Consider the following 27,628-nt stretch of genomic DNA (forward strand, 5'->3'; position numbering starts at 1 on the left):
CCTCTCAAAGTGCCCCGCCCCGTTTGTTTTATTAGTATTTATAGTATTATACATGTCGCTATTTTTAGCGCAGGGGCATGAGGAGAGTTATTGCGTATAAAACAGGTTCTCGGCGGACTTTATGTTCTTATTACATCTATTATAACTGTTTAATAAAGGCTAAATAAATCAAACACCATGGATTGTGTAAAATTTTGAGAATACCGAACATGAAAACATGAATATATACATGTATGTGACTTCTGTTCTGCATATACTTCACTCAGTGTAAAGAAACTCCGTGGTCTAGTGGTTATGTCTCTCGCTTCAAATGTGAGAGCTCCCGGGATCGAATCTCGGTCGAACCTTCCTCTTTTTTTTTAAATACTTTTTTTTTTTACTAAATGATAGTATTCAGCATGTGAAATGAAAAATTTATGAGGTTATAAAATCATAATTACAGTGTGATAAATATTCCATATAAAAAAATCTTCTATACACATAATAAAGAATAAGCAATCAAATCTTTATATGCATATTGACATACATGTATTTTATTTCCTTCAGTATACATGTATACATTTAATAATTCTACAAATTCAGTCAGGGGGAGCCGACTTTTTCCCTAAGCGGGGGACACGAATTCTCTGAATTAGCTTGTTCACTTTTATTACTGTTTTTTTTTCTTACAGATTTTGTGCACGCGATTTCTCGAGAACGGCTTGATGAATTTTCATGAAACTTTCAGGACTTATGTATCATCACTTGAACCTTATGCATTTTTTTCCTTTTTTGATGACGTCACTTCCGGTCTAAGATATTGCCGATTTTATGAATTTTAAAGGGTCGGGTTGTTCAGAGATTTTCTGAAAAATGAGTTGACATAGAAACATGAAACTTTCAGGTATGATAGACCTATGTCTGTAGATATGCCTTTCGCACTTTGCTTTTTCCGGAAACGCCGCATGTCGGCGCTCGTTATGGTCCGAAAATAGTCCTATCGCGAATTTCAAATTTTCTTACATCTTTTCTAAGATAACTTTTTACCTGGAAATATTTTGTTAGAACATATAGAACAAAAGAAGTGTAGAATTTCAAAATCTTTCAAATGATATCTCAAAAAAAGGGCTGGCCCCTAAATTTAAGGGCCTAGAGGGGCCGAAAGTTTTTTCTTTATATCTCAAAACGTATTGAGAATTTGTAATACGTCAAAGAAGCAAAGTTGTTCAAAATGTCAAGCTTAATCTATTGAAGTCGTCAAAAAATGTCCGGCGGCGTCACTTCCGGCCAAACCGGAAGTAGTCAAAAAAACGCGTATTTTTTTCAGTTCTTGACAAGTTTATGGGTAACATTTGTCACTGTAAGCATAAAAATTAATTTTCCGTTCGTCGTCGTCACTTCCGGTCAAACCGGAAGTAGCAATACTGGCTTATTTTTGCATTACTTAACATAGATTTAGAGGATTCAAAGCAATTTCGGGCGTTATTACTCATTTTTGTAATAATTTGAAAGCTACTTCCGGTCAAACAGGACGGAAGACCTACTCGTTGCTTTGCAACGAGCTTTGCTCTAGTTATTATTATTTTTCTTCTTCCTGAGAAAATTTTGTCCACGAGTGATCTTGTAAACTACACATCCGACTTAGGTGAAACCTTTTTAGGGTCAGTAGGCATGTTATGTAGACTTGTCAAACGAAGGTCATTTTGCGCGCACGTGCACGAGCTCGTGCAACACGTGAAATGACCAATATAATGTATATTGCTGTAACTTTTCTATTTTTTGATGAAATGTTTTGAAACTCATAATGTAAGGATATATTAGTAGTATAAACAAGAAGACATGGTCAATATAGGAAGATCTCACGCGAATGCACGTGCGCTTCGCTCTGATTGGCTGAAACTAAAGTCTTAATATCTTTCTTGTTTTACGTCATAATCAATTGAAATATTGAACTTAGTCACACATTTTGAAGGTCTACAGCATGATATATAAAATTTTTCATGAAAGCACGCGCATGCACGTGCGCTTCGCTCTGATTAGCTGAAACTAAAGTCTCAATATCTTTCTTACTTTTTGACAAAATCCTCTGAAATTTTGAACATAGTCATACACTATGGTGATCTACAACATGATATATAAGAATTATCATGAAAGCATGCGCATGCACGTGTGCTGCAATCTGATTGGCTGAAACTTTAAATGCCTATAACTTCCTTGTTTCTCAACAAAACAGGATGAAATTTAGAATATGAATAGGTATTATAAATTTCTACATGATACTACTATAAAAATTGAATGCAAGGACGTGCTTAGATCTACTTGAGCAAGCGCAATGCGTAAAATGAACAATATATTTGAGAAACGGTAACATTTATATTTTCATGACTTTTTATTGATTCTTGGAACATAAAGATATCTTAATAGTTTAGACAACATGCCATGATCAGCTTGCATGTGCATGCACGTGTGTTTGCGTGCAATACGTTAAATGTCAAATAGTTGATATCATTGTAGCTTTTAAAATTCTTTTATGAAATCCTGCGATACTGAGCATATTAAAAAAAGTTTTAAAGGAAATTGGCACAAAAACAGTTGGGGAGCGTTTGGGGAACATCTGTAACGGTCCCCGTTACAATTAGAACTAGTTCTTCAGGTGATGTGTAGTGAGGTGGTTAGCGTTTAGGCTCAAAGAAATTTTATTGCTAGGGTTCGAATCTCACGATTCCATTCGATTATAAATAATAATATTTTTCTGAGACTTCTTTTTCTCAGAAAAGTTGCATGGACGTCGGAACGGGAAGGAAGGGGAGACTAGCCCCCGTTTTGTAAAGATACATGAAACAGGCATTGAACATTGTGTCGTAGGTTTAGCCTCCCCATGAATTTCAGAAGAATAAATGATAGGGTTAAAAATTTTCTTAAGGAATTTTTTCTTATCTTCCCCCCACCCCGAATTGGGGTTTTTGCGTTTTAACAATTTACTATTTTTTGCTTTTTGTTTGATTTGTGAAGTTTTTTTAGATTCATTTTTTCCTGTTTCATTTAGTCATTACCCCCAACACCACTTTCAATTGACTTTCGACGCCAATGAGTTAGTTTATCCCAATGTCATAAAATTCTATAAATGAGAATTTTACTATAAACTAAGTGATTTTTAAAAAAAAAATTAATGGAAAGCTATCGACATTCTGCACTCCTTATTTAACCATCTCCTTCTTTGCTGTCCTTAGCAAAATAACTAAACGAATGGTTATACTAATTCAAGGCCCCAGTGTCTGAGTAAATGGTGTTAGGGTGAGATTTTTCCTATATATTTCTATGTAAAACTTGGGTTCCCTATTGTGGCCCCGCCCTACCCCCTGGGGTCAAGATTTAAAACAATTTAGATTTTACTCAACTCCAGGATGCGTTCATATAAGTTTCAGCTTTTCTGACACTGGTTCGTGAGAAGAAGATTTTTTAATGACCCACCCTATTTTTGTCTTTTCTTTATTTTCACTCCTTGTGAGGGGACTATATATTTCTATTTAAAATTTGGGTTCCCTATTGTGGCCCCGCCCTATCCCCTGGGGTCAAGATTTAAAACAATTTAGATTCTACTCAACTCCAGGATGCGTTCATATAAGTTTCAGTTTTCTGACACTGGTTCTTGAGAAGAAGATATTTTAATGACCCACCCCACAGGGGCCTGTAACATACTGTATTTGATTTTACGTAATCACTATATGTATACACAAAGAGAAAGGGAAACAACGTCAGCTCGAATTTACACAGGGTCGATCTCGGAAATGACTCGTGTTTTCAATAAAATACCTTGCAGTTAGTGAAATAACGTCTTGGATCATTCAGTAATAATCACTCTTTAATAAAAATACCATCGCGGTCATTTAAGAATCGTGTAAGTCGTGTTTTGCAGATCCGATATCCTGCATGTCGTGCAAGTGATGTATTTTAAGTCGACCACTAAATTCGCTAAACATTGCATCCAATATTTAACGCGAGATGTGATTGGTCAATGGTGCTTTTCTAGAACAGATCTGACCAATCACGCTCCGCCTTTTACCAATCATGGGTTTTTCCAAAATGTCGTCTGTTCTGGGCTCGATCGTCTCTGTGAACGAAAAAAGCTACCGTATTTATTCAAATCGGAGATGTACCTTTTAATTGCAATTAACAAAAGAAAAAGATGATTTTCGTGAACGCTGGATCTTTACTTTGTGTTTTCCATCTCCGGAAAGACTTCAAAACTGAAGAAAATGTGCTAATTTTGCCTCGTTTTAGTGGACGACTTAAAGTACATCGACTCGCACAACGGGATATCGAGTTAGTAATACCCAACTTAAACGCTATAAAAAGTAACGAGGTTTCTGTTTTATTAAAGAATATTTATTGTAGTATGATTTCTATTATAATTTAATTGGCTACATTCTTTTTTCTATGAAATACGAAAAATTTCCGAGATCGACCCTGTGTAAATTCGGGCTGACGTTGTTTCCCTTTCCTTTTTTGTATATATATATAGTGATTACGTAAAATCAAAAACAGTATGTTACCGGCCCCTGTGACCCACCCTATTTTTGTCTTTTCTTTATTTTCATTCCTTGTGAGGGGACTTGGACCTTCATTTTTATAAAATTTAAACTCCTCTTTACCCAAGGATGCTTAAGCTTTGTACCAAGTTTGCAATTGGGTTAAAATTGACCCAGAAGACCTTGAGAAGAAGTCCATCATGTGAAAAGTTTACAGACGGACAGACAGACGGACGGACAAAATGTGATCAGAATAGCTCATTTGAGTCTTCGGCTCAGGTGAGTAAAACGCAGTGGTCTTCAAAGGAAAAACACCGCAACGATGATACAATGTAAACATTTTCAAATAAGGGAAAGCAAAAAATGTATTGCAACATTCCTGAATTTATTTCCTGTAATTTTAATATTTTCCACTCATGTAGAGCCACTCACAAAAAGACGTAACAAACAGCGCTTGCAATATAGATATTGACGGTCATTGTACAATATATTGAAATAGTTTGCCCAGCCCTGATTATTTCCTGTAATTTTAATATTTTGACTCTTGAGCCACTCACAAAAAGACGTCAGCGCTTGCAGACGGAGGGATCTTTTTTCGAAATTCGTGCCAACACCAAATGCGACATGGGACCTCGGTTTATTCTGTCTCAACCAAGGAACCGGTCTACACATTACAGAGTGGGATTCGAACCCACGACGTTTGGACCACTTTCTTATTCCGTGGCTTAATTAAGAGCAATCTTTCTAGCCAATGCAAAACGCCGGTGTAAAGACGAATAATGACCCCCATCGAATAATGACCGGGGGTCATTTTTCGACAGCGAAAAATGACCCCGGTCAATATTCTACGGCGAAAAATGACCCCCGGTCATTATTCGACGTCGAAAAATGACCCTTTTGCCCGTAGAATAAGTGTCACAACCCTAAAAATTTGCAGAACCCACGTGAAGAAAAATAACCCCCGTAGAAAAATGACTCCCTGTGGATTAAAGCTGAAATTTTTAGGGGGCAAAAAAAAATTGATAAAGAAGCATATTGGCCAAAATGCTCACCGAAGCTAATTGGGAATAAATTGATGATATTCTGATCTCATATTATACAATTATAGCTATATTTTAAGGTCAATGCCATGATTCAGAATCAAAAGCAGTAAAAGATTTATCGAGCCTAAAGGGTTAGGTAAACATTGTTTTTCGATGGTGGAAATCATCGTACCGACAGAAAAAATCAGCAGTATTATATATTATTATATCCTCTGCTTTAAAAGCGGGAGGGTATATAGTGATCAGGATGTCCGTCCGTCCGTCTGTTACGCTTTGGGGTATCCATCTCTTATCCGCTTATATATAAAAAGATGTGTTTGTAAAATAGCTATGCCCCTGTATGGCAACATATACTGGTACCCAAAGTAGGGTCTTCTCACAAGAAATACAATTGCAAAATAGGAAAGCCCTAGCACCACTTGTTCAAAAGTAATGGCTAAGGATGAGGTTTTGAAAGGTAGGTCAAACTCAAAGGTCAAAGGGTCAAAGTTGATGGTTTCTTAAGAATGGTTTAATGTAACAAGGATTGCATATGTGAAGTATGAAAACCCTAGCCCTTACCGTTCAAAAGTTATGGCCAAGGTTAAAGTTTTTTCATAAGTAAGGAAATCTTCAAGGTGAAAGGGTCAAAGTTTTAAGTATCCAATGAAAGGTCATGCCAAAAAAATTACATATGTGAAGTATGAGAGTACTAGTATCTACCGTTTAAAAGTTATGGCCAAAGAAAAAATTTAGCATTTTTGTGTAAAATGGGACAAACTCCAAGGTAAAGGTCAAAAGGTCAAATTTGGTGGTACCCAAAGTAAGTTCTTGTCACAAGGAATACTGTATGAAAGTCATAGCTCCAAAAAATGAAAAGTTATTGTCAATTTTTTTGCGGACAAACAGACCGCCAGATAGACAGACAGACATGCAGACGGACACGATAAAACTATATATCCCCGAATCTTCGATTACGGGGACATAAAAAGAATTTTTTTTCAATTAATTATTCAAATTATGATACAGTGTAAAGAAGACGTTACAAAAATGAAAATGTTTGTTCTGATTTACATATTAAATTCTCTGAAAAATATACTCAGAACTGAGTAAAAGGGTGGAGTAAAACAAGAATTAAGAAATGTAATGAATACTGTGTGCTAAATCAAAAGGTTATGTCTACATGTATAGTTTTTGCATTAGAATGTGTATTAACACAAGCCCATAGCTTTACAGAGCATATTTTTAGGTGTTATACCCACCCCCACCCCCCACCCACCTTTACTTATTTAGGAGGAAGTCGATTATCAACAAAAAACAAAAAAAAACTACCCTACCTTTATTTTTCTATAAGAAGGGATTAAAAATAAGCTTAAGCTAATCTACTATTCTACTAATTTTCAATTGTTACTTTGCCACAATACTTTCAAGTATACCCCCAACAACATTTAAGGTCAGACGAGACGTTCCTCAAAATCTGTTTTGTATATCTTCGTAATGTATGGAAAATATTCAAAATTTTAATTATATTTTGATTTCTAAACCAGTTTCTAACCGTTTTTAAAACATCCAGACACTTAAACATTTGAAATCGGAAAATAATTTTTCCTCCCAAAAGGAATATATAAGAAAAACAACCCATGGTATCTTGCAGAAATGCCTGGTAAAGTACCTCAAATTTTTGTGAGTAAACATGTTAAAGTAGCAATACTTCAATGACAAAATCTTGGAAAATTTTATCTATTATTAAGGAACGTCTCGTCTGTCCTTAAAGTATGCTTTAATCATGGCGAAGTAAATTATGATATGTTAGTACTTGTGTGAAGGCTTAACTTCATTTCAATATTTTATCTAGAGCCTCTTTCAGTATTATTGAAAGGTATAGAGTTTTATTTATATTTTTCCTTTTCATTTATTATTTTTTTTGTTTTGATTTAACGTAATGTTCTTTTTGTGTGTGTGTGTGTGTGGGGGGGGGGGGTAAAAATTTCCTCCTCTTTCATTGTCAAATAGGATTTGCCAAATTTATACAAGCTAAAAGTTAAAATGAAGGAAAAATTATTATTTCCTATTAAAGAGTATTTTTAAAAACCTGATTGTTGCATGGTTTGATTTCTAAAAACAAGTAGAATATCATTCTTTAAGCAAACATTATGAGGAGGAATATTAAAAAGAAATTTTATTTACTTGACAACTAAAGAATCTCTTTTCAAACACAATTTTAGCATTGAAAGACTACGTGAATCTCTTAATTATTTCATACGACTTTTTGTATTATTCTGGTTACAGAAAATGTAAAAATTACTTTACCTATAAAAAAGATATCAAATATTATAAATTTTGTATCACTTTAAAGGGGGTCATTTTTCAATGGAGGTCAATTTTTTATAGGACGAACATATAAAATAATGACCCTAGGACTCTTTTTCTACAAAAAATGATTTTTTTTCTACAGGTGGGGGGGGGGTCATTTTTCGTCGTTGAAAAATGACCCCCCGGTCATTATTCGATGGGGGTCATTATTCGTCTTTACACCGGCGACCACTGAATTCCTAATAAATACACTAGAAGTCTGTAATAGTGATAATTATTTTATTCATTAGCTTAATTTTTTTCTTTTACTCTAAACGCAATGTATTTTGGCGTCATGATTTTTTTTCTACCCGACTCAAGCAATTTATATTCAACATTCAAGCAATTTACAGGTTAATACGTTTTTTACAATGTACACTGAAAATGATTGATTTAATCTGATGTTTCCAACCATACGCTTAAAACTGTATCTAACGAATCAAAAAAAGCAGCGGAAACAATATCAAGAGTAGTAAAAGAGATGACGAATACAGTGTAGATACTCCATTTCCACCGAATCTCCGAACCCAATCCCAATAAATAGAGTTGTCCATACAAACAGTTGGCTGAATAGCATGTAGAAACTGCATGGATACTCTCAAAAAATCTTCCCCGCACTCAAACGCTTTCAATATTGTCTCGGCGCAGCTGAATTCTGTGGCTATAGATCTGTAAGTTGTTAGAAACATTTTGAATAATAGTAATGTTGTTCTGACATTGATACATGGAAGATGTTTTACTTGAAATGAATCAATGCTTTGCAAGCAATAAGATATTGAATTCAGTCCTTAAAATGTTTTTATAGTGTTCATTTCGTTAAATTACTGGCACATTTTAAAGACAAATGCAGACTTAATTTTCTTGACTAGTTGTGATATTAATAGAATTTGAGATATAAAATTAAATATATAAAATAAAGAAGAAGGAATGGTTTGGACTTCATTGTGCCCTAAAAATTTAATGTTCTTAAAAAGTTATGAAATTGGCTTTTACAAGAGTTAAGTATAGATGAATATGATAAATTATTAAGGAATATGAAATGAAAGAGGACCTTGTGGAAATATGACGTCATAAATTTGGTACATTTCTAAGTTTAATGCAGAAAAACCTCAGAATGACACCATTTCTGTGTTTATTTTATTTTAGTAAATAGTGTCTGCCTCCGACGCCCACTTCAATTTTTGGATACCGGTTTATTATGTTCACAGCTTTTGAAAAATAACTTATCTCAAAATCTTTGTAGGCGATGCATACAGAGTATTTTTTTCTGAAAGAAAATTCCACTTGATCAGAATTGATGTCTTCTGCAACTTTTTAAGAAAATACTGGAAAGTGTGCAAATAAATGACGTCACAATTAGTATTTTGAAGGTCAAATGAGAAAAACGATTTGTGTATTCTTACTGCATGGAAGACTTTTGATTTAGAGAGATGAATCTTAATTTCTTATATCAATTTTATATTTTAGAAAAATACAAAGGGCTAAATTTGTATTGAGACTGTGTCTTGTTCTTTATGCACGAAATTAACATATTAAATTAAACAAATTATAATTAAGTTAAGTAATATCAATATATAAATAAAATTTATTTTGTTTCATAGGAAAATATCTGCAAATAAAGTTTTAAACTATTTATGTTCCTGGATCGATAGATTTTTGTCCTGTCTATTTGTCTGTTTCTCTGTTTGTCTGTCGTCAACTTGTCAATGACCTTGACTGTGACCTATATGAAAAAATAGCTTTTTCAAACTTAAGCCATAACTTTTGAACCATAGGAGATAGAGACTTCATGTTTGGTAATGCATATTCCGTATGTTGATTATTGTATTACTGTGGGCATCCAGAAACAATCTACCAGGATGTTTTATTATTGGAGAGAAAGACAGACAGAGAGAGAGAGAGAATTTTGTTTTTGCTGGTCGTAAAACAACATAAAATCACAATCGTCAACAACCCCCCTATTACATGAAACACCTGTCATTACAAATTAATAGATTTTTTTGTTAAATCCACTGCATTTGTTAAAAAGCAAAAGTACACTGGTCAACAAAATTACCCCCCCCCCCAAGCAAAAACAACCCACCCCCGTACGCACTTTCCTAATTTGCAACACTAACAACACAACATTAAACTGATTTTTAATACGTGTCGCTAATGAAATCAATATATTATAGAATCCAGTCTATTGAAAGAATTAACCAATGTTTATTTTTTTTTCTTTTCTTTGCATTTCTTTTCTTTGCCCACTACTCAGTTGAAAATTATACTCAACCTGGCTGACCAAAATGTGTGTTACTACATTATGCGTTCTTGCATTTTACTTAATCTCAACGCAAAATGTAATAATCCAAAAACCGCATTATAAAAGTTTGCGTTATTATATTTAGCGTTGATCTCGACGCAAAATGTGTGAACTGACCAATGTTCGGACAAACAAAAGAAGTGACCTAAGTTCGGACAACTTTAGCGTTATTTTTTTTTTCCGTGTAATAAATCGGTTTCCAACATAATAGGGAAACATGTCAATCTCATCGATCGGGTTTTTTATTTAGTCAAGACCATTTAATTATCAAGTGACTCTATACTTGGTGGTGGCGCTAAGATTTGAAGGTATGTATAGTTCGTTTTACGTCATAACATTGTGGAAAAAGTAAATATACACTTTGAAGAAATACAAATATCTGATGTTTTTCTGTATTTGATCCAGTATGTATTATTTGTAGTGCGTTTTTGAGTGAGTAATCATTCCCCACAGTAAAAAAATAGATTAGTTATTTTCTTTCTTATTTGAGAAATCCTCCGAGAAGTGTAAAAACAAAGTGTACCTAGGTTTGTACACCCAACTGACCATGAGTCGAACACTGTTCCAACCAAGGTTTAAGCTGCTTAAATGTACTTTTTATAAAAGTTGGAGAGAATAAATCGTAAACAAGGTTGATAATCTAAGCATTAGCATATTATTAGTACTTGAAAAAAATCTAAATATCAGATTATGTAAAAGAGTATTTTAGATTTTCTCTATTCATATTTTCAACAATGATAATTATGTCTTTGGGTCGCATATAAAATATTATATAAAAGTATCAATCCAGGAGACGTAAATGCGATTGCAGTTTACGAAGATCGTGCAATGACAGAAAAAAGATGTTATCTTCGCCACCCGGATGCATTCATCGTTTCACAATTATTTACAAGAAATCTAATTGAAGGTCCATGCTTTCTGAAAGCTAAGAGTCCTGTGGAAAGGTGGAGGAGGCAAACCGGTCCGGAGCAAAAGTGCAACATTGGGTTCAAGTGCATCGATAGCCTAGTTACGATCACGCAAATTAAAGACTTGGGGAAAGATTACGGACCAGATACTGTAATTTTTAAAATAAACCTTATTGCTTGATTAAATAAAGATAACACATATTTCTTCCAGTTAATATTATTTTTAGATGAAAACAAAAAGCAGAAAGGGCAAAACTTATAGCGAGGAGGATCTGCTCGCTGCTTATGACGTACTAAACGGTACGTCTGTAGGAAAGCAGCCGTCAAACACAATGTCACACATACCACTTTGCGGTATTGGTATTGGTTTTTCCAAATCAAACTTTTTTTCGTTACGCTGGAGACGTAGCTAAGAAAAGGGGAACACCTTTTAAAAACGGGCGCCTTTCTGAAAAATGGTGGCGATTGCTAAAGAAGAGACACAACAACCTCAGTTTGAGGACTCCAGAGTCCACGGCGTCGATCAGACACGAGATGATGTCAAGGGAGAGAGTGGGGTCCTACTTTGAAAGCTTAAAGGCTGAACTGGACACAAACAATCTGACAAATAAGGCTCATCTCATATGGAATATGGATGAGACATTTATTACCCTTTATTATTCGACTCAGAGAAAATTGTTGCAAGGTCTATATAACAATGGTGCAGACCGCGGAAGATATAACTGCTGGGACGTAGCATCGTTTTTGAAAAGGGGATGGGGCAGAAAAAAATCTAGTTTGCTTGAAAAAAAAATTGACAAGCCAAAAAAAAAGGGGGGGGGGCAATTTTCCAGTTTTTTCCTTACTCGAAAATCGGGGATGGGGTGTTAGAATCAAACTTCTTTCATTACCTTCTTTGCCCATTCTTACTACATTACCTTTACTTGTGTACTGCAAGGAAAAGTGGAAGGCCAACCAAACTTTCAATTAAAAATTTTTATGTAAAAAGTTATGTCTAGAAAAAAAAGTTGGGGGATGCTACGTGCCTCAGTGAACTGGCAAACTTGTAAATATTACGCTTTCATCATTTCTTGCATTCGACACGGACGTCCGAGAAAACGTTGGATTGAAATTCAAACTTGAAGTTGAATTTCAATCTACCTAAGCTACTTTCGTACGTAGAGTAATAATAAATAAACCATTTTTCAAATACTTTCAATTCCCGAATCGTTTGAGATTAATGGGTATGAAAAAAATGAAGAAACGTTAACATTATAGATTTAGAAGATAAAGATATTATATTTTATCTAGGGGACGGTCATAGGATCCTAAAGAAGGGGGTGTAAATTTCTTTCAGTTCATTCCTTCACAAAACAGAATAGACTGTCCGTTTGTATTATTGGTGTAATCAATAAACATGATAAATGGATTTTTTGAAAAAAAATAGTTCTGGGATAACATTGATTTTGAGCGTAGGTGAAGTCGATTAGAAATAAACTTCGAACTTGAATTTCAATCCCATATTTTCTCAGACACTCGAAAATGATCCCGGCCAAATTCATATTCTATCATAAAACTAAACCAGAAGTCTCTGTCGAGACTGAAGCTCTACTGGTTTGTACTTATAGCAAAGGAAGAGAAAAGTACTTAAGCAATTGGGAATTGAAACTTTACAACAGCAATAAATAGAATAATGATCCTTGATAAAGTCTCTTTATGTTCTTAGTGTAGTCCACTTGTGTGCCAAGTTATATTGAAATCAGACCAAAACTGTAGGAGAAGTAGCATTTTGAAAGAATTTCACAGAAATTTCTATTTTTAGTTACCACGGCAACACCGTTTATCGAAATCAAAAACCGATATACAGAATTATGTATCTTAGTGTAATCTACTTGTTTGCCAAGTTATATTGAAATCAGACCAAAACTGGAGGAGGAGTAGCATTTTAAAAGAAATTTCACAGAAATTTCTATTTTTAGTTACCACGGCAACACCGTTTATCGAAATCAAAAACCGATAGAAAGAATTATGTATCTTAGTGTAGTCTACTTGTGTGCCAAGTTATATTGAAATCAGACCAAAACTGTAGGAGAAGTAGCATTTGAAAGAATTTCACAGAAAATTCTGTTTTTAGTTACCACGGCAACACCGTTTACCGAAATCAAAAACCGATAAACAGAATTATGTATCTTAGTATAATCTACTTGTGTGCCAAGTTATATTGAAATCAGAGCAAAACTGTAGGAGGAGTAGCATTTTGAAAAATTGTTTACAGACAGACGGACGGACGACGGACGCATTACTGTCGCATAAGCTCTTCTGGTCTCTGACCAGTAGAGCTAAAGATAGGAATGACGTAAGCTGTATATTTCAATATTGCAAGTTAATATTCGATGGTCTTATACACAGGCACCTGACGAATGGAATGGCGGGGCAAACTCTAGAATATAACCAAAAAATGGAAAATGATATCAGAAATAGAAACAGAGGTATAACAGACTGGATATTTATGTATTTTGGATAAATTATCGTTTCTAATAGAAATTTTCCAAGGGAAGGGGGGCTCATTCCATTCGTCAGGTGCCTGTGGTTTTAAATATTTCAGATTGACTCAAATATTCAAATACATAGAATAACATGTTTTGTTATTAGTTTGCATTAAAACGAAATTTATTTATGTACAGAAAAGGCGCTAAGTCCATACATTCCAAAACGGGAACGAGGGAAACAATAACCCTCATAGCAAGTGGAAATGCAGCGGGGTAGTTACTACTCCCTCATTTTATCTTTAAAGGAAAAACAAAAATGGCTTTACCATCATGGGACACCGAAAATGCCCCTGATGGATCAATATTATGCGTGTCACCTACAGGATGGACGAAACAAGTAAGACTACCTGTATAGATTTTAAAATATTTATGGCTAACTCAGTATCTATGCGCAAACATACTAGTTAGTATACTATAAAAACGTAAATTTATTATCTTGATTAAAGGGTCTTGCTCTCATGTGGTTTTCAGAAGTTTTCTTTAAAAAAAACATTGGACCCACGAGACCTCAGATCCTGATATTTGATGGCCACGATTCACACCACCACATGGAACTAGTGAGTACCATCAGAGAGAACAGCATCATTTTGGTAGAATTGCCATTGCACACCTCCAAATGGCTCCAGCCACTGGACAGGTGAGAATACTGTAAAAATCCTGTGACAAATCTTCGTGGTTAAAGGAAAATTATTGATATATAATTATAACGTTGGTCTACAAACTTATTCCTCATGAAAATAAGTACATGTAGTTCTGCAGTACGTTACTTCTTGCGTGTTTTTTTTTTTTATATATTGATATTGAGTCATACCGGTACTTATATCTGCCAAATGATTTTTTGCAGAACACTTTTTGGACCAATGAAGTCCAAGTGGAGGAAGAAGACAAGTGAGTTGATGGCGGAGACTGGATGTACAGTAGGTCATTCCAACTTCTTCCTCCTGTTCCGTTCCGTCTGGATGGAGATGGCAAGAGAGTCGTCAAAGATTGTGAATGGGTTTGCTGCTACTGGAATCTGCCCGTACAATCCAGATGCTGTACCAAAAGAGGCATTCAGTACCTCTGAAGTCTGCAGTGATGGGTAAACTCATAATACCTGGTTTTTGTTAATCAAGTTTGAAAACAAAAAAGTTAATACCCTCGACCAAGACGAAGATATCGTTCCAAAACTAAAACTGCAGCGTAAGCCAAAATCTGATCCAGCTTTCTTAATCCTTACATCAGATGATGCATATAAAGATAAGGTAGCCTCACAGAAAAGAAAGGAAAAGGAAAGAGAAAAGAAGGAAAGGGTAACTAAAAAACAATAAATTATTAAGAATTGTTTAACGAAAGAAATGATTAAAATCTTATTTGAAGTTGTTTTTTTATTAATAGCATGGAGGGGAGAGGGTTTATTTTAGCCCCCCAGGAACGAAGTTTCATAGGCGAGGTAAATTGCCTCCTTTTTTCCCAAACATTAAATATCTTTTGAAATTGTTCCACCGCACTTTTTGTTTCAGCATAATTGAATCATGAGAATGATTTAATATCATGTATGGCGTATTTTCGTAAGTGCAGGCAAAGTAAAATTTAAAAAAAGGGTCTTTCTATTTGTTTTGTTACTTTATATAAAGATAGGACTCTCCTGTAAATTATACAATTAAAATCAATCGCGTTTCAAAGATATTAGAGACTTAAAACAATAACCGATTTATTTTTCCGACTCCGCATTTATCCAATTTTAAATTAATAGTAATTAGCAAACAGCGTGTAAATCTACACTTATAATCTCGTATTTTTTTTTTATTTAATAGCTTATATACGCCATATATAGGTTTGAATTTTGAAAACCTAAAAAAAAAACCTCACACACACACCCTGTACACACAAGCACTCCTTTGTACCCCCCCCCCCCCGAACTTTCAAAAACTTTGTCTGACCACTAGGGTCTCCCGAATACTTTTTAAAATAGTGTAATATAGTCAGGCTATCTAGGGAAATATTTTGTAAATGAATATTGTATAGACATTGGCGTCGGAAGCAAATTGAAAGGGGGGAGCTTAGTGTAAAAAAAATTATACCTGCCAAAAAAACAAAAATCCTGACAAGCAAAAAAAAGGGGGGAACTGTCCATGTCCCAAACACGAATATCCTATTTCGTGTGGGGGGGGGGGGGGAGTAAGTTCGAACTTCAGTACCAAAATTTTTTTTCCAAACACCACCTCTTTCCCTTTTTTTAACCTACACTGCGACGTTTCTGTGGAAAATGTGTGTGTATGTGGGGGGGGGGGGGGGGGGGGCGCTAAATCTACGAAGCAATGTTCAATGTCTATAATAGGTATATATTTGGAAAAAAAGTGGGGGGACGCCTATGATAGAAGTAACTTAAAAGAATGTAAGTTTATTTCATATTAATATCATGTCCGAACCTTGGTCAGATACGTTCGAACCATGGTAAAATTCTTTCAATAAATTAATCGTCTAGTTACTAGGAACTGTAATCTATTTTGGTTATATATTTACATTTGATAAAGCCGGAAAGGTTATAAAAAAACCTTTCCCATTGATAGTTATACCCTAGACAATTGACATTCTGAACAACAGCTTATTGCTTGCAAGCAAAACAAAAACCGTCCGAACCATGTACATTTTGCGTTATTACATTCTGCGTTGATCTCGATGCAGAGTGTAATAATGCAAAATGCAATAACTCCGGTTTATCACATTTTGCGCTGTTATTACATTTCGTGTTGTAACACAGTTTATAGCGAGGACTCAGTTCTCTCAAATGCATGTCAAACTCCAAAGGTCAAGGTTAAAAAGTCAAAAGTGTTAGTACTCAAAGGATGGTCTTGTTACAAGGAATACACTGTGAAATATAAAAGCCCTATTTCTCACTGTTCAAAAGTTATGACCAAGCTTATGTTTTTAAAGTGGGTCAAAATCTTAGGTCAAAGGGTAAAAAATATTTAAATCAGCTGAAAGGTCTTTTCACGATAAATATACATGTGAAATATGAAAGCCCTAACTCCATCTGTTAAAAAGTTATGGCCAAAGTTAATTATTCTTTTTAAAGTAAGTAGGTCAAATTCAAAGGACAAGAGGTCAAATTTGCTGGTACCCAATTAAAGGTCTTGTCACAAGAAATACACGTGCAAAATATTAAACACATAGCCCATTCCACGCAATAGTTGTTTGATAAGGCTTTGTCCGTATGAAAAATAAACAATCGATGATGCATACACAGTCGTACATGTAATACTAATCGAGGGAGTAGTTTGTTTACTAATGTGATTTATAATAATATTTTCAGTTTGAAATCAAAATGCTTCCTTAATTCTAGAGAAAAACAAGATGTGATTGTGAAACACTATGCGGCAACGAATTTTTTTTTTAAAAGCTACTTTTAGTATAAAGGTCATAGTCAGGTCAAAATGTCAATGACCTTGGTGTCATTTAAAATAATTTAATTAGTGGAGTATGCAGTATCAAATATGTAGTCTCTATCTTCTATGGTTTAAAAGTTATAGCGAAAGTTCGAAAAAGCTATTTTTAGCATATAGGTCACACTCAAGGTCCCAGGGTCATTAACCTTGGTGTCATTTGAAAGAACGTAATTAGTGGAGTATGCACACCGTATATGAAGTCTCTATCTCTCACGGTTCAAAAGTTATGGCGAAGGTTAAAGTTGACAACAGACAGACAGAGAGACACAGACAAACAGACAGACAGAACAAAAACAATATACCCCCAGATCTATCGATCCGGGCGCATAAAAAGATTATATCACTTTCCTCAGTTTGATCCAGAGCGTTTGTATTTTGATCAAAACGATTTCTGCACTCTTTGATTTTTCCCCCGTTCACACATAGACACCACTTCTACAAAAATCAAAGCGTGACCGATCGTGACAAAGTGCAGAAAAAACGTAGTGGAGTCTTCATAAATGCAGTATGTAGGCCTTTCAACTGCCGCTGGGGTTCGCTGTTATGAACGGTAACTCGTTGCTGAAACTTGTTTAGAGCATATCCAAGGTATCTAACTGTTTATACGCAAGTCATTTTTAGCATTTCCAAAGTGTTTCTTTGCTGTCAATAGAATCCTGTGGTTTTAAAATTTAGTACTAATGTTAAACTTATTAACTATATAGTTGTGGACACCGTTTAATTAGATATAAGTAAAATTTTTAATCAAAATAAAAAGTGAAATCTACCCTCCTTCTTAGTTCTAACCTGATTAAATGTTTGTACTCTGTCGTTCTTCTTCGTGCTATGTAACACAAATAAGATAATTTATTGTTGCATTTACTTGTAAAAATATATATATATATTTATATAGGAAGCGCAAAAATGCGCACAAAAACATGTCATTACATTTTCTTCCTCATAACAATCGTCAAAGAGAGTTAATAATATTGAATATAGTCTGTTCCCCATTCATTTGACCCTGTTATTTCAGGTAGAGTGAAGACATTCTCCTTCTTTTAGTCAATGCTTTTGTGTACAAAACATTAAGTTCTTATTCGTGCCACTCAATCGAACATAAATAATTTATAAAATAAACACGAACACGTATATTAGGATGTGAAGCGCTCTGGTAGTGCATTTTACTTAAACAAAATCATTACAAATACAATCATATCTTCTTTAATTGTCTTCTTTTCTACAAAACAAAACAAGATTTTTAAACATAAAATCTTTTTAAAACATGTAAAGCAAGGGCGGATGGGTGGGGATTCAGTTATCTGCACTGAAAAGAGCCTTCGAATGGCTTTAGAATACTCTGTGCTAACAGCGGTCACCTGACAAGGTGACCAGCATTACAACCAATAGATTACAGATATAAATAAACACGAACACGTGTTATTAGCAACATTGATGAATACATTTATGTTCTTATTCGTGCCACTCAAACGAACATAAATAATTTATAAAATAAACACAAATACGTATATTAGGATGTGAAGCGCTCTGGTAGTGCAATTTACTTATTCGAAAGACAAAGAGTCGAAATAGAATGACTTGTATATGTAAATTTCAAATACCTAAGTTTTTGGTTACAATTATTTATTCTGAATGTTTTCTTTCACACAGCCATCTTTAGCTTTTTCTGACCTCCACCGCCCATGCTTTTTAAACAACCTGTCACTTATACCAGCCGCTGCAGTGGGAAGTTGCCCCGCATCAAAAGCATCTAAAACAATTTCTCGTGCTCTAGTATAAGACAAAGGGCGATTATCTCTTCTAACTTTATATGCACTTGTATTTTTACAAAATGACGGAAGATCTGAATAAATATTCTGATGAATCAACTTCAGCACCTAACAATTTTATATATTCTTCTAACGTATGTACAGGACAGTGTCACCATGAGTTCTAGCAATACACACCTCCTGCCCTTCTTTGTAAACATCCGTTTTACTTTTGACAATGTTAACTTTCACAGGGGCGTAGCAACAGGGGGGCCGGGGGGGGGGGGGGGGGGCTGGCCCCCCACTTTTTTTCCCAACCTTATTTATACTATAGGAAATTTTAATTGAAAGCCTGGGGTGCCCCCCCCCCCCCACTCTTAGACTTTTATAGTGATGTATCGAAAATGTAGTATTAGAATTGGTAATAAAAGTAGTTTGACACTGAGAAAAAGTTTACCTACCCCCCCCCCCCCCCCCCCCCCCCCCCCACGAAATAGGATTTTCGACTTTGGGCAACTTTTTCCTTTATTTTTTCTTTTTTTTTTCTTTTTCTTTTTTTTTGCTTGTCAACGGTAAGTAAAAAACTTTTTTCTCTGGCTGCCCCCCCCCCCCCCACTTTCAAAAACGATGCTACGCCCACTGTTTCATACACACATCATCAAATGATATATCATTAAGTCTAATATTTGCGAGCTCCGAGAATCTGAAACCCAGCAAAACCCAACAAACACAAACATAAAGTACGCATATTATATAAATTGTTTGATTTGTATCTTTGAACCAATAACTTCAAATGATCTGGTGTGATTGGTTCCTTTTTTACAACTGGTTTGGAAGTCTCTCTTATTGCACCCACTTTTGTTAATTTCACTAAATTGGATTCACACGGATCATTTAGCCCTACTACCTGGTGGACCCAACTTATAGATTGTGTAGCTAATTGAATTTTACTTGATGATTTGTAATCCTTAGCGATAGAAATTATATATAGAGCCAAGTGTTCATCCGCTGCGGGTAATGCAGAAATAGCAGGCAGAAAAGCGCTAAACCATTTGCAGAAAGCATTGAATGCGTACCTGTATTGACTTGATGTGTTCGGTGCTCTTGATTTTAGACAGAAAGTTGGTAAAAAGTCCCTAAGGTGTTGTAATCGCTGATCCTCTATCCTCGCGCTATCAGACCACTGTCTGTTATCACCCTGAATAAGCATTGAATAGTAAAGCATCTTTAACGTACCATCTATACGTCATATCTTTATCAAAAATAAATGGCTAAAAAACAGCAGAGGGCCAGTTTGGAACAATTAAGACCCCAAAAGCTTTACATGCTATTAGGTGTTTAATAGCCCGAACTACTAAGTGTATATAGGGGGCACTAACCAATTGTTTTCGTGTTCCCAGTTTTGGGTAAAACAGTCAATAGCTTCTGAGCCAGGATTCCAAAATTTTGAATTATACCGTCCCAACTTACAGTTGTTATAATTTGCAAATCTGTCAACAGTAAAAGTTCCGAACAAGTTGTTAACAAATTCAAAAAAATTTGCAGTAACGCCCCAGTCATCGTGATCTATGATATTACTTAGAAAATCAGCTTTATCATTTTGTAATCTTGGAATCCATTGTATGTCAATTGAAATTTTTTGTTCTACACACATCTTGAAAATGTTGTAAGCAAGAGATTGTAAATGATGTTTCATACTACCAGACTGAACAATTTTTACACAACTCTGATTATCAGTGAACCATTTCACTTCTTTATTCACTAAATTATCTTTAAATGAAGCCAGAGCTAGTTCAGTTGCTCGAAGCTCTCTCCAAGTAGAGCTCATACCCTTCTCAAATTCTTTTAACATTAAGTGAAAAATTTTGAATCAACTTCAACCGTGTACGCTCCTGAAGCTAGACTACTAGCATCAGAGTAAATGATGACACTTTTCTTTGTCGGTGTGTGTAAATGTTTTTTCTGAGTAAATACAATGTAACCAAAAATTACATTCATTTAGAACCTCGTTCTTTTGTGTGAGTACAATAACATCGTTCCATGACTTTCTACATGCTATCTCTAAAGAACAGAATCTGGTCATTATACTACATATGTTACCCATCACTGGTGACATTGACATAATCTTGCCAACTCTCTGGCCGTCACTTTAGGAAAACTCTTCACTAGTTTCTGCAAAGAAGCCACTCATGAATCCCAAGAAATTCCTAACCATTTTAAATTCTGAGTTGGGTAAAATACAGATTTTTCAAAATTAATAAGTAGCCCAAAATCTGACAATCTCTTTTGAATGAATTCAGAAACTGAAAAACATTCCTGTTTAGATGGGGCAAACACAAAACCGTCATCTAGGTAAAGAACTGTCTTAATACCCTTCTTTCGCCAGAATTTAACAATAGGTCTTAGACTTTTTGTAAAAATAAATGGAGCAGATGACAAACCAAACGGTAGCACAGTGTAACAATAATATTTTCGTTCCATGAGAACCGAGATATGTTCGGAAACTTTCAGAAATATCAATATGATGATAGCCAGATTTTAGATCGAATTTTAGACAATAGCAATCGTTTTCAAAATAATCCAGAGCTGTTTTCCAATTTTCTCATATTTCACATAATAATTCAGTCTACTCAAATCTAATCAACCTCTTTTTTGACCTGTTTTCCGCGACGCTGAGAGGGCTTACAATAAATGGTCTGTATGTAACTTCTACAACACAACCTGTCTTGATTAACTGGGATATTTCTGTGACAAATTCAGTGTTAATTTCTGCGGATTTGGTATTTCGAAAATTCATAGATGGTGGTAATGAGAGAAAAGGAATTTCAAAACCAGAATGTGAATTATTTTCAAAATGTAAGGATAAGCCCCAATTTCTTCCCATTTACTGTAATGCCTTTTTAGACTATGTTTAATACTATGTTCCGTATGACTCTTTTCATGAACACAAGTCAAACAAGCTGTATACTTATCATTGACTTTGATTGGTCTTTCCCTTTGGGCTGTTGGATTTCCAGTGCCCTGTTCCGAAACAACCGAAGCAAACGTCGTACGGCATAGGCTGTCTCCTTGACTGCTTGTTTCTGCCTTGGCCATAGAGAAATGGCTGTTGATGCTACTGTTGAAAGGCAGGAAAGGGCTGAAAAGTACTAGTGACCTCAGGAAGAGCCAGCTGAGCTGGAGATCCCGCAGCTGCCGCTGGTGGCGTTTTCTGTGTCCCGTAAGGCTGAAATCTCTTGTTTTGCTTTTGATGCCTAAGGGCCCTGTTTTCGGCACGGCAAATCTTCTTTTCATCATCGGAGTTGTCTGCGATTTCATTGCACTGGTATTCGTTGACAGTTTTCCAGCCCGCGGGAGATGAATCAGCTATGCGTATATGCTTTTGACGCGTTTTTAATTTTTTACTTAAGTCAGAAAAAATTTTCAATGATTCAGAATCTTTTAAATCAAAGGCTCTCGACTCCAGCTTCTCTAGACCCTCTAATAATTCGGCAATAAATTCAGTTATCTTGTGTAGAGAATTCTCCTTGAGTTTCTTCGAGATAGACTCGAACTGCTCCGCTTTTAACTGTCCCGAGAAAGTTTTGAATTGAGACTGTATTATTCCCGTGAATAGTTTAACAATGTCCGAGTTTTTTTTAATGAAGAGGTCCCTCCTGTGCTGTCTTTTGGTAATTTATCTGAGTCTAAAGTCAGTTCATCGCCCGAATCGCCCATATTACGTGGAAATAGAGAGTAAAAAAGAAAGACGTGTTATCTGCACTGAAAAGAGCCTTCGAATGGCTTTAGAATACTCTGTGCTAACAGCGGTCAGTTAAAACCCGTGCAACGAATATTTAAATGTCACCTGACAAGGTGACCAGCATTACAGCCAATAAATTACAGATATAAATAAACACGAACACGTGTTATTAGCAACATTGATAAATACATATGTAAGGAACCCTTTTTTGTACATAACAATACCAATGCTGAAGTAGCCTATATGTAATTCCTATAAACGATAACTCACAAATCGGCACTTAGTTGGTCATTTTACACACCTGAGTTACCTGTCCTTAAAACACAATCATCGTCCAATTCAATTATAAATATTTAAACTTTTTAATGATTTAATTAAATGTATGCATAAGTTATTATCTTTTTTGATAAATTCATGTACCTATAAATCTAATAATGATTTTTTTTTTTTTTACTAAATGTGCAACTTGAAAAATTAGTTGAAAGGTCTACAGTATGATCGCGGTAAGGGACTCTGTGATCGCAGAGCTCTATTCGCTCTCGCCACGCTTATTTTGAATATGCTCTAAACAAGGGAGCAACCGGCCTTTCAATAAACATTTTCAATTGAATAGTAAAAGTTTGCTTGGGGAAAAAGTGAGGGCCTACCCTGCTGCAACGTGCCTGCATAATGCAGACCATAATTTGTCGACTTGCTCGATTCAGACGCCGATCGGCTCCCATCCGATCCGATCCAAAACTTTTTCTGATCGTGGCTTGATCGGAATGATCGTCTTCAAGTCGCAGCTATGTGTGAACGGGGGCTTAGCGAAGATCTGCACAGTTATCATCAATTCATAAAGGCTGTTATAGATATAACAAGCACCGCAAATCTCAAGTTTCAAAAAAATGTATATCTATGGTGACATATTACTGCCAACTACATGCCACATAAATTATGCTAACATGCAAGAAAATTATATCAACATGCAAGATGTCTACATGCAAGACAGTTGTGTTTTGACATGCAAGTTACAAATCTTGTAAGAGAATCATACGGAATCGTATAACTACGGAAACGTATAACCGCCTCGTGTTGTTGTTTTAGAACGCGATATTATGATATAAAAATGTTGTCAAATACAATTACTTCAAGGTTTGGCGATTTAATTATGACAACAATCTCAGGTGTATAATACTTTTCTGATATGTTTTCAACGACTTATACACTTTGATATATCAAAGTTGAATTCCTAAATGTCGCACATAAAATAATGTGTAAACATTATGCCGCTAAAATTAAATATCGCAGACATTAGGGCAATAAAACATATATGAAAACTTCGCTTAGACGACTCGATTTATTCAAAGAGAAAGATTCAACAAAATTCGTACGACTTGTAACATCAGATTTATAATTTCAAATAAATGAATTCAAATAGTTATAGGATATCTTGCAGGCTCTTCCCTAAATAATAAATCTTATGAATTTTGCTACAAAGGACAGTCACTATATTTGGTAATACATGTCCACTATTAAATGCAGACTACGATTTAAGAAATGAATGTAATATTTTTTTCCTTTGATCGAAGTATCAACGAAAAAAATTGGACGGAAATTGATGAAAACGCTTTCCGTTCAACTTTTTTCTTTGATACTTCGATCAAAGGAAAAAGATATCACATTAATTTCTTTTCATTTAATTATGATTTTAAATAAATAAAATGAAACTTTCCTTCACTTTACTATGATATTTACGCATCAAAAACAGTGCGTATGAATATATCACAACAACGTTAACGTTGCTGAAATTCAAAATGGCTAACTTACAGGCCTAACGAAAACAACAAGTTCTCAAATATTGTTGTGTTATTACCAACCTTCTCAAACAATAATTAACAGTTCTTAAACATAAAAAACTTACCTGTTGTGTTATTATATTTTGCTATATCCAAATGGGTATATTCGTAAATGTAAAGGGAAGCTACTCAAATATCCGAACGGATTAAAATCACAAAAATTTTGGATTTCAATTGCGCTTATTTTCATCTGAATTTCAAACCAAACATATAATATGTATCACAACCTGTCAATGCTGTAAAATCTGAAAGAGTCGGTTGCCGACTAAGATTAGGAAGAATTCCGTCCTCATTCATGAGGTGTCGTTTTTCTCGGTCATTCGTTTCCTAAAAATTAACACATTAACGGCATTGCCAAGCTTTGGTAGCAGAAAAACATTTCTTCACAGTTCGATTGTTCATACCAGTTATCTCAAAGACATAAATTTAACATAAGTATGCTGATTTCTTTCATTCTTTCCCATAACTGTATTGTTGTCATGCAGACGATTTGGTTTGTTTAGCAAAGGGTGATAATTCAAACAAGAGGCCCAGGGGCCACATCGCTCACCTGAGCAATTTGCTAGGAAAAAGCACATATTAGATCAGAACTGAAAGTTTACCGAGTTTGGGGGGGGGGATGGGGGGCTTGAATTTAACCTCCGTGGGGGTCATGGTTTGAACAAACTAGAATCTACACTACCTGAGGATGATTCCATATAAATACCACTAATATTGCTTTGGAGTACTTGAAAAGAAGATTTCAAAAAGTTTCCCTATATATTCCTATGAGAATTTTTGGTTGGCCATTTTGGTCGCCCACCCTACTCCCGGGGGTCATGATGTGAACAAATTAGAATCTACACTACCAGAGGATGATTCAGCTTGAGTTTCATCTTTCCTGTCTCAATGGTTCTTGAGAAGAAGATTTTTAAAGATTTTTCCTATATATTCCTATGTAAAACTTTGATCGGCCATTTTGATGATTCAGCTTGAGTTTCATCTTTCCTGTCTCAATGGTTCTTGAGAAGAAGATTTTTAAAAAATTTTCCTGTATATTCTTATGTAAAACTTTGATCGGCCATTTTGGCCCCATCCCATCCCCGGGGGTCAGATTTCAACAAACTTGAATCTACACTACTTGAGGATGAATCCACATAAGTTTCATCTTTCCTGGCCAGTGGTTCTTGAGAAGAAGAATTTTAAAGATTTTTCCTATATATTCCTATGTGAAACTTTGATCGGCCATTTTGGCCCCACCCTACCCCCGGGGGTCATGAATTGAACAAACTTGAATCTACACTACCTGAGGATGATTCCACATGAGTTTCGTCTTTCCTGGCCCAGTGGTTCTTGAGAAGATTTTTTAAAAATGCCATTAATTTTTTTCTAATTCATAATTATCTCCCCTTGGAAAAGGGCATGGCCCTTCATTTGAACAAATTTGAATCCCTTTTACCTAAGAATACTTTGTAGCAAGTTTGGTTGAAATTGGCCCAGTGGTTCTTGAGAAGAAGATGAAAACGTGAAAAGTTTACAACGACGACTACGACAACGACGACGACGACAACAACAACAACGACGACAACGGACAAATTTTGATCAGAAAAGCTCACTTGAACCTTTGGCTCAGGTGAGCTAAAAAGAAAAGAAAGTAGGAAATAAGTCAGGAACGTAACGGACAGGTTTCGAAATTCAGGAAAATATTTATTACCCGGTAAACATGTTAGTAAAACTATTTAATTATTCCTTCAAGAAAGTAACCTGGAAGCGGGAAATATACATGTAAAGGCAGCCAAAGTAGTTCCGGCTGCTTAGTGCAAGCGAACTCAAGATTTTATTGATGCACGTATCAAAACAATTTTTTATCCAATCAGAATCAAGTATTTTATAGAAATTAAATGATAACGATATCTTTAATCATGTTCTTAGCTTGGAGAACATATATGCAGACATTTAAGCATTAAATATTTTCGTCTGATGTGATGTCATGCATTAAATACTGTATAGGGGGAAAATAACTCGCGGTGTTAATATTCGCTATATTCACGTTGTTAATAAATCCGTGAATTCAAGAAACAGTGAAAAAATTTTCAATAATCTCCAGGTTTTATTTGGAAATTTGAGAATAGACGATAGGGCTACATACATGTACGCGCAGTACATGGTCATTTCGGCCGGTAATTACGAGTAGTACTCGTCATTCAATTAATTTAATTATCATGCTTTACTTAAATTCAAATCACTAGATAATAACCTGTATTTGTTAAACAAGCTGTTTTAATAGCCTTATGTTTCATCAATCAAAACAGGTGGGTCATGGGTAATTGTATTTGACAACATTTTTAGGTCACCTGAGTCACTCAGGTGACCTATTGCTATCCGTTTTCGTCCGTCGTCGTCCGTCGTGTGTCGTGTATCGTGTGTCGTGTGTTAACATTTGAACATTTTCAGCTTCTTCTCTGAAACCACTGAACCAATTTCAACCAAATTTGGTATACAGCATCTATGGGTGAAGGGGAACAAAAATTGTGAATTTTATGGTCCCGCCCCCCTGGGGCCTGAGGGGTGGGGCCAAAACCACTAAAATTAATGAAATCTTAAAAATCTTCTTCTTTACTCCTGGACATCCTCTACCAAAATTGTAAAATTCATGGCCCCAGAGTTTGGGATTCTAGTGCTAAGGCGGGGCTATATAGATTATATAGTGAAAATGCATTATTTCTTTAAAAATCTTTTTCTCTGCTCTTGGGTATTAAGGTAGGACCAAATAGATAGGTCAAATTTTTCCTCAAATTCAATTTTTCTGGAACTTTGATATTTTGTTCTTGGATACAAAATCTCTCTTTATATATAATATGAAAAAAAATTCAACCGCACATATTTTGCCCACATAGTCTGAAATGTGGCCTATCAGACCCCTGTAAGAAGATCGTGAAATCAGACACTTGACTTGAGTATGAGCCTTATTTTCTAATTTTCTATTGATCTATTGCAAATTTGTGTAATACTTTAAATAAAGATAAACTTTTTGTTACTTTAATTCAGTAAGTCACATTGATACTGGAAAATTTGGGTAAAATATTAAGTAATATAGAACATACATTGTGTCAGTAATTGAAAATTCACATGTAACTATCCGACAGTTTAAATTTTCTTAAGAGAAAATGTATAATTCAATTTTTACAAAAAACTAACAGAATGATTCGAATGGGCCCCAGAATAAAATGTGTAAAAATAAAGAAAAATTGAACCGGTGGTTTCAGATATTTTGGC

General features: G+C 35.1%; 1 protein-coding gene across 1 annotated transcript in view; it reads right to left on the bottom strand.

Annotated features, from left to right (window-relative positions):
• Nucleotides 1-8,140: 8,140 nt before the first annotated feature.
• The window catches only part of LOC134255677 (uncharacterized), a 38,820-nt gene continuing 19,332 nt past the window's right edge, over nucleotides 8,141-27,628 (bottom strand). The window contains exon 3 of the mRNA XM_062738201.1: nucleotides 8,141-8,551. Coding sequence (XP_062594185.1) covers nucleotides 8,314-8,551 — 238 coding nt within the window. The 3' untranslated portion in view covers nucleotides 8,141-8,313. The remainder of the gene's footprint in view (nucleotides 8,552-27,628) is intronic.

This window comes from Saccostrea cucullata, unplaced genomic scaffold (genome assembly GCF_032062105.1).
Source record: "Saccostrea cucullata isolate Sc308-1 unplaced genomic scaffold, CSIRO_AGI_Scuc_v1 ctg3582, whole genome shotgun sequence".
NCBI lineage: Eukaryota > Metazoa > Mollusca > Bivalvia > Ostreida > Ostreidae > Saccostrea > Saccostrea cuccullata.